Below are 8,577 nucleotides of genomic sequence, written 5' to 3'. Positions count from 1 at the left end.
CTTGGCCCACTCATCCTTCCCCTTCTGCCCAGCCAGCCTGTGGTGGGGGTGGGGGGGGGGCTGTGGCTGTGTCCCTGCTGTCCCTGCTGCTGTCTGGGGGGCGGGCGGCGGCGTGGGGGAGGAGGGGGAGGCCAGGTGGTCCCCGGGGCGGTGGTCCCCCACCAGCGGGGCCCGGTATCGGTCGGCGGGGATCTTGCTCATGGGGGGGGGCAGCGTGCTGCAGTTGGCGGACGACCAGCCGTCCGTGGACTCGGCGTAGGACTCCTGGTCGCTGCTCAGCAGCCCCGGGACGTGCGCGTGTGTGTGGTGTGCGTGGTGTGCGTGTCGCCCTCCTCCTCCTCCGCCGTGTGTGTGTGTGTGGTGTGTGTGTCCCTGCTGCTGCTGCTGCTGCTCCTGTCGCCAGTCTCTCAACACGTGGACTGGGAGCCAGCGCTGACCTCCTGCTGCGACTTGCTGCTCTCCTCCTCCTCCTCCTCCTCCTCCTCCTCCTCCTCCTCTCTTCTCCACTCCTCCTCCTGCTGTGTTGTGAGAGGCCCCTCCTCCACCTCCTCTCTTCCCTGGGGGTTGGGGGTAGTGGTGGGCTCGAGGAGGGAGGGCCGGGTGCCTCCCCCCTCCCACCCCCACCCCAGAGGCCTCGGGGAGGGGGTGAGGCAGAGGGTGAGGGTGAGGGTGAGGGTGGGGTAGGTCGGCCAGGTGGGGGTCCTGCTGGTGGCGGTAGCCGCCGTTGCGGAGCTGGGGGGGCGGAGGGGGTGGGGGGGCCGGCCCCCCCTGCTGGTAGGGAGGGGGGCTGTCCCAGTGGCGCAGTCCGGGGCTGTGGTTGTGGTTGTGGTTGACCCCCCCCAGGTCCACCAGGAGGACACGGTTGCTCTTCTCCTCGGGGAGGAAGTTGCCGATGCCGCTGTCGCTGTTGCTGCTGGTGCTGTGGTTCTGTCAGCCAATCAATCAATCAATCAATCAACCAATCAATCAATCGTATTTGTATAGCAAATTTTTTAAACATCTGGTTGTTCTGTGTGGCTCTGTTGGTAGAGCATGGCGCTAGAAACACTGATGTTGTGGGTTTAAGACCAGGATATCAGGATCATATGTACAAAAAAATGTATGTATGCACTCACTAAGTCTGCTAAATGGTATCTATATATGTATATCACTGTATGTTAAAGACAGTTTGTCTCAAAGTGCTTCACAACATGAACAAGACAAACAATATAATAATATAACAATATTAAACAATATAAACCAATATTAAACAATATAACAATATGGAAAAATATAATAATATAACAATATAAAACAATATCTAACAATATAACAATATAACAATATCTAACAATATAACAATATCTAACAATATAACAATATCTAACAATATAAAACAAAGGCTGCATTCGTAAATTCACTCTGGAAATCTGATCAGCACTCATGGAATGCCTCTTGTCCAGTCAAATTACTTGGTCCCTTTATGACGTTGAGCCCAGTGTGTTCTCCGGCTCTCTCAGAGCGAATTTACGAACGTAGCCCCCCATAAAACGATATTAACCAATCAGAGAGAGCACCTGTTGGGCGTCATTGTCGGGGTCCAGGAAGGCGCGGGCGCGCACCCCCTCGATGTTCTCCCCCATGTCCCTGTAGAGCACCGACACGAACCCCAGCAGCGGCTGGGAGGTGGGGGGGAACTCCAGGCAGCCCCCCGTGTCCGGGTCGGGGGTACACTCGAACCCAAACCTCCTGGCCACCCCAGTATGCACCTGGAGGGACCCCAAGGGCGTGACGTGGTTATCAAAGGCTATTCAAGAGTTCAAAGGTCAACAGTTTTATAGTCTATTATAGTCACATTTCATATCCATACTGTATAATATATATATATATATATATATATAAATAAGGCATTACAAAATGCAACAGTATAAGCCGCCATTTTGAAAAATGCACTTTCTTTCCTATAAAGTGATTATGATCCATCTGAAAGAACATTATTCATGTACAAAGGAACATAACCTGCACACTACGGTGCCTCGGAGGTGCCAAAAAGGACTAATCCCCCAGGACCCCGCGGGCTTGGTTAATGAAACATTCCTTCAGCTTCATACCTAGAGTGACTATGACAACCTACTGTAGGTGTTGACGGTAGATGCTAAGTGGGATGCTTGGAATGACCCTACCCTAAATCCTAACCGTAACCATTACCTGAACCCTAACACTTAACTCTTATCTTACCATTATCTCAACTTCAATTGGTTGAAGTCAGCGTCAGGTCTTCCCAGAGATCCCAGTTAGCCCCTCCCTCCACCCAGCCTTCCTCTAATGTACCTGTCCCTCCCAAGGATCCCAGCTAACACCTACCTCCACCCTGCCCTCCTCTAAAATGGACTGACTTATATAGCTCCTTATTCCAAAGAGCTTTACAATGGCCTCTCATTCACCCACTCACACACACATTCACACACCAATGGCGGCAAGCTACCATGCAAGGCGCCCAATGAGGCCCGCTCATCGGGAGCAATTTTGAGCGGTTCAGTGTCTTGCCCAAGGACACCTCGACACGTGGCCAGCCGGGGTTCGAACCGCCGACCCCTCGATCCTCTCTAACTAGCGTACCTGGTGGTGACAGAGCTCCGGGTCCACGATGAACACGTGACAGGAAGTCCTCAGGCCGCCCTCCTCTTCTTCCTCTTCCTCTTCCTCCCCTCCTCTGCCATTGCGGTAGTAACGGTCGTCGTGGTGATCGCGGTCGTCGTGCGTGGCCTGCATGGTGACCAGTCCGAAGAAGCGGCGGTCGTCGGGGCAACAGGCGCTGAAGGCCAGCTTCTCCGCCGGGTACGTGGCCAGCACCTGCCCGCGGTCGCTGCACAGCCGCACGCAGTCGTGCATCACCTAGACGACCGCCGTAACCATGGTGACACGCGTTCATTAAACCGATAACGCATTCATACATCATCACATGAGTTAGTAGTTAAGAGTCAGTCAACAAAAGTCACATTGTCATAGACAATTTTGCTGAAAAACATAACAAGAATGAGAGGTTTCATGTCCAAACAAGGCCTTGAAAAACTAAACTCATCCATGCATTTTGTTTGGAGTAGACTTGATTATTGTAATGGTCTACTAACAGGCCTATCTAAAGGAGCTGTTCGTAAGCTGCAGCTCATCCAAAATACTGCTGCTAGGGTCCTAACAAAAACGAAAAAGTTTGAACACATTACACCAATCCTGAGATCTCTACACTGGCTACCAGTCTCTTAGAGAATTGAATTCAAAGTACTCCCAATTGCATACAAATCACAAAATGGTCTTGGACCAACGTACATATCAGATCTCCCGCAAGGCCCCTAAGGTCAGTTGAGACTAATCAGCTAAGAATTTCCAAGAGTGAAAACAAAACACGGTGCAGCAGCTTTCAGTCACCTCCACCAGCCTCCCCTGCCTACCTTCATGAGCACCAGGGAGTGTATCTGCCCTACCTTCATGAGGATGTGTGTGTGTCTGAATTGTGTGTGTGTGTGTGTGTGTGTGTGTGTGTGTGTGTGTGTGTGTGTACATGAATACCTTCATGAGCACCAGGGAGTGTATCTTCTGCTGCCTACCTTCATGAGGATGTGTGTGTGTGTGTGTGTGTGTGTGTGTGTGTGTGTGTGTGTAGTTCAGCTAAGATGGACAGAACTTAACACACAGACTGAAGTCCCTGTCTCTGATGAGGTGATCACAGACCCCTGTGTGATTGTGAAGGCCGACATCACAACACCGCAGGAAGAGACTGTCGGACTGCACAGAGACTCTGCAAGGAGGGTTCTGCTCAGCCTGAAGCAGTCTGAGATCAGGCAGCACTGGTGTGGACTCAGACTACAGGGAAAGCTAGCCTGTTTGCAGTTCGCTGACCACTCAGTCTCACACTCAGTGTATAAAAACGTCGCTGTTGGTGAGGATGTTCTGAAATTCACCATCAAAGCAAGACTGCAGGTATTACCGACCAAGTACAATCTGTCCACCTGGTATCCCCACACTCACAGTCCATTCTGTTTAAACCATCAGGATTCACAACACCTAGAGTCCATTGCACACATAACAAATGGATGTAATGCATACAAACACCTGTACATAGCTCGTCATGACCGTATTGTGGACATTGTGTCTGATACAGTACAAAACATCTTACCATCTAGCGCAGTTATGTACAAGCATGCCAGAGTGTTACCAGAGTGGTTTGGTTTTGCCAATGATGTTTTTTCCAACATCCCAAATACACCTGATGTTGTCTTTGTTGACACCAGCCACAAGGAGGTGCTGATTGTAGAAGTAGGCTGCCCCTTTGACCTGTACATGGACCAGACTTTCCAGGACAAGTATATCAAATACCAACCACTACTTGGTACGATAACCAGCTTTGGGTACAAGTGCAAATTCAGCATACTTGTATTTGGAAGTCTGGGCCATGTATATAAATGCACCATGAGGGGTCTGAGAATTGCTGCAATGACTAAAAGAAAGGCCAAACAGGTTGCCAAATTTTGCTCTGTCTCAGCTATTATTGGCAGCTTGGCCGTGTGGAGAAGGAGGTGTTATGTGTATCCTTAAGTGTTCAGTGCTGCTTAGCCCCGAAATATTTGATTCCCTGTTTGTATAATATAATTTGTGGAACCAAATAAAGTATTCAAATGTGTGTGTGTGTGTGTGTGTACATATATACCTTCATAAAGACCAGAGAGTGTATCTGTGGGTGTTTGTGTGTGTGTGTGTGTGTGTGTGTGTGTGTGTGTGTGTGTGTGTGTGTGTGTACATGAATACCTTCATGAGGACCAGGGAGTCTATCTGCCCTACCTTCATGAGGATGTGTGTGTGTGTGTGTGTGTGTGTGTGTGTGTGTGTGTGTACATGAATACCTTCATGAGGACCAGGGAGTGGATCTTCTGCTCTGCGCGGAGCCTCCTCATGCTGCCCCTGATGGCCTGCAGGCTGTCGCTCTCCAGGCTGCTGCCCGTGGAGGCCAGCTCGATGGACCCCAGGTACCCCACCATCATGCCCACGTTCAGGATGCCCTCGCTGGGCTCCAGGCCGAACTCCTCCCCCTCCTCCCCCCCCACCTCCTGGAGCTCATCCTCCTCCCGGGGGTCCAGAGGAGGGAAGTCGTCCAGGAAGACCTGAACCAGAACCAGAATCAGAACCAGAATCAGAATCAGAACCAGAATCAGAATCGCTTTTTTTTTTTTCTTCTTCATCTATTATATCTATGCTTTTATTATTATCTATTATCTCTATGCTTTTATTATTATCTATTATCTCTATGCTTTTATTATTATCTATTATCTCTACGCTTTTATTACATCAATGTACAGGTACACAGAGTACATTTCTTGGGTTCAGATTAATTCGACATTGGCATTGCATCAGAATACAAGATCAATAATAGAAATAAAGCAGGATGTAAGAACAATAAAATCAACGATCAACAATAGCAGCAGTAGTATCAGTAGCATCAATAGGATCAGAATGCAAATCAACGGTAATAGAACACAGTAAATGTGTCACGTTCTAATGCTTTGGTCCTCATATTAGGATCCGATGTAATGATCAGACTTTTTTTTTTGAAAAATGTAAATACATTTCCGCATTGTTGAAAATCAATGACAGATCGCTAGTCAACTAAGAGAGTTTGTTTTGTGAGGCTTGTTTTGTGAGGCTGCTAACAATGTAAAGTAGTGTTCTAGTTAACTAGGTATCAGTGGGGATTACTCACCCAATCCATTGTGTTGCAGTATTTTGGTTTTACTAGCGAGTTTGTGTTGTGATTCTCAACTATGTTGAAACGTAGTTCTGTGTTTCAAAATACGAGGACCAAAGCATTAGAACGTGTCACATACGAGGACCAGAGCATTAGAACGTGTCACATACGAGGACCAGAGCATTAGAACGTGTCACATACGAGGACCAGAGCATTAGAGCGTGTCACATACGAGGACCAGAGCATTAGAACGTGTCACAAAAATTACCTGGTCGTTGTCATGGCTACCACTGCCGCTGAGCACCCGGGCCATCTCCTCCTCCGACAGCAGGTTGGGGTTGCTGCGGGAGCGGGCGCGCACGTTCCTGTACGAGGGGAACTCCGGCTCGGAGAGAGGCCGGGGGAGGGGGAGGCGAGGGGGAGGGGGGCCGCGGGGAGGCTTGGAGGAGGAGGCGGCGGAGGAGGAAGAGGACTTGGGAGCAGCGGGGGCTTTCTTCTTCTTCTCCCGGTCGGAGCTGCTGGACGAGTGGCTGGCGGAGTTCTCCAAGATCATGTTGAAGATCCCCCCGGACTGCATCTCCGCCACCACCCTCTCCGCCCGGTTGATGCCCAGGGCCTTGGAGTCCAGCTTGGGCTTGAACCAGCCCCCGCGAGACCCCGCCCCCCTGGGTCCACCGCCACCGCCACCTCCGCCGCCGCCGCCGTTGTCATGGTAACCCCCGAGCTCCTCGTCGCTGGAGCACGAGTCCAGGTGGGATGCGGCCGACAACGCCAACGCCGACAACGACAAGCTCCCGCCGCCGCCGGCCCCTCGCCGGTTACCGTGGTGATGGCGGTGATGTCCGCCGCCGCCGCCATTGCCTCCTCCTCCGCCGCCGCGATGGCGCTCCACCTCGGCGACCACCAGGTGCAGGACGCCCGTGCAGCGTCCGATCAGCTTCACCACGTCCTCGTGCGACGCCTTGGAGACGTTGATGTCGTTGACGGACAGGATGGTGTCGCCGGAGCGCAGGCCCACGTAGTCGGCGGGGCTGCCCTTCAGGATGCAGCTGAGCAGGCAGGGCGCCTGGCCGGAGAGGGTGAAGCCGTAGCCCGTCCGCCCGCGCGCCACCTCCACGGCCCGGACGCGACCCTGGCAGGGAGGGGGCGGGGGTAAGGTGAGGGCGCCGCCTCCCCCGCCGTGATGGCGCCTCTTGGAGGAGGTGTCAGACTGCCTGAACATCGTCTCGTTGTCTGGTGTCGATTTTCTGTTTTCGTTGTTGTCGTTTTTTTTAAAGGTTATTTATTTGAGGCGATGACTGAGGGAGTCCCACTCCCACTCATGTTTTTCTTCTTTCTTATTGGATAGAGAGAGTTTTGATTGACAGGGAAGTAAGGAGGAGGAGAGGGCATGTCAACAGGGGGGAGCGGGCCACGGGATTCGAACCCATGCCGACATGGGCGGATGTGTGTGCAACAACTGTAGACCGCTGTAGACCACTGGACCACCCCAGGGCACGACAGTCTCCTGTTGGGTTTAACTCAACTCAACTCAGCTTTAACGGCGCCACATTGGGTCAGGTGACCTATTTGACACTGCTGAAGGATGGACGCAGGAACATTTTGAATGTCTCTCTCCCTCTCTCTCTCTCTCTCTCTCTCTCTCTCTCTCTCTCTCTGGGGGTGTCTCAGGCGTTCTGAGAAGCGGAGCGGGGGGTATAAATGTTGCGGGGGGGTGAGAGCATCAGAGGCATCAGCTCCGACACCACGTCGCCATGGCTCCCATCCTGGTGTGACAGGGACACCTACACAACAGGAGAGACACGTCAGACACACACACACACACACACACTACCCACAGGGACACCGACACAATTATTTTTGCCATTTTGCTATTTTTTTAGCAGACGCTTTTTTAATCCAAAGCGATTTACAATTACGAATTACAGGGACATTCCCCCTGGAGTAATTGAGGGCTAAGTGCCTTACTCAAGGGCACACTAGTAGTGGTGTGGTTTCAGGTGGGATTTGAACTCACAACCTTCCGATCACACAACAGGAGAGACACGTCAGACACACACACACACACACACACACACACACTACCCACAGGGACACCTACACAACAGGAGAGACGCGTCAGACAGGCACACACACACACCATGCACAGACTCGCGCACAGACAGACAGACAGACACACACAGACAGTCACCTCCTTCTCAAAACACATTGGATGAGTTTTGAGAGGGAGGCAAGGAGAGAGAGAAGGTAAAGAGAGACAGAAGGCAAGGAGAGAGAGGAGGCGAGGAGAGAGAGGAGAGAAGGAGAGAGAGGAGGCGAGGAGAGAGAGGAGAGAAGGAGAGAGAGGAGGCGAGGAGAGAGAGGAGAGAGAGGAGGCGAGGAGAGAGAGGAGGCAAGGAGAAAGAGGAGGTGAGGAGAGAGGAGGGAAGGAGAGAGAGGAGAGAAGGAGAGAGAGGAGGCAAGGAGAGAGAGGAGGTGAGGAGAGAGAGGAGGCGAGGAGAGAGAGGAGAGAAGGAGAGAGAGGACACAGGGAATCGGGGAAGAACTTTTGAGATTCGACCAGTGTCAGCCATGCACATCTGTCAGCAGTTAACAGCACACCACCACTCAAGTGTCAGTTAATTAGTCAACATTTAACCACATTTGTGTAGAGTAAGCTCCCCAATTAGATGTATGGTCAAAACATTATTTCAAAACAACTAGCCTAACATTTAAATATAGCTATTTATTCTCAGTGAACATTACATTCAGAAATAGCTCGGCACAACAGCAGGTTGTCACCTGTGGGAGGCTGAGCAGAGCACCCAGCAGAGCGTGTTACAGCGTGTCGTCCAATAGGAAATGATTTCAGAACCGAGGCG

General features: G+C 51.5%; 1 protein-coding gene across 1 annotated transcript in view; it reads right to left on the bottom strand.

Annotated features, from left to right (window-relative positions):
• The window catches only part of rgs12b (regulator of G protein signaling 12b), a gene marked incomplete at both ends in the record, with an annotated part of 67,854 nt that extends 60,916 nt beyond the window's left edge, over positions 1–6,938 (bottom strand). The window contains 6 exon segments of the mRNA XM_080534848.1: positions 1–274; positions 605–927; positions 1,557–1,748; positions 2,599–2,874; positions 4,878–5,135; positions 5,985–6,938. The exon segment at positions 1–274 is cut by the window's left edge and continues 10 nt beyond it. Coding sequence (XP_080390974.1) covers positions 1–274; positions 605–927; positions 1,557–1,748; positions 2,599–2,874; positions 4,878–5,135; positions 5,985–6,938 — 2,277 coding nt within the window.
• Between the last annotated feature and the right edge of the window lie 1,639 nt (positions 6,939–8,577).

Source organism: Nansenia antarctica, assembly GCF_963989245.1.
Source record: "Nansenia antarctica genome assembly, chromosome: 6".
Classification (NCBI taxonomy): domain Eukaryota; kingdom Metazoa; phylum Chordata; class Actinopteri; order Argentiniformes; family Microstomatidae; genus Nansenia; species Nansenia antarctica.
Note: the sequence above shows the minus strand (reverse complement) of the source record. Positions and strands in the feature narration are given on the sequence as shown.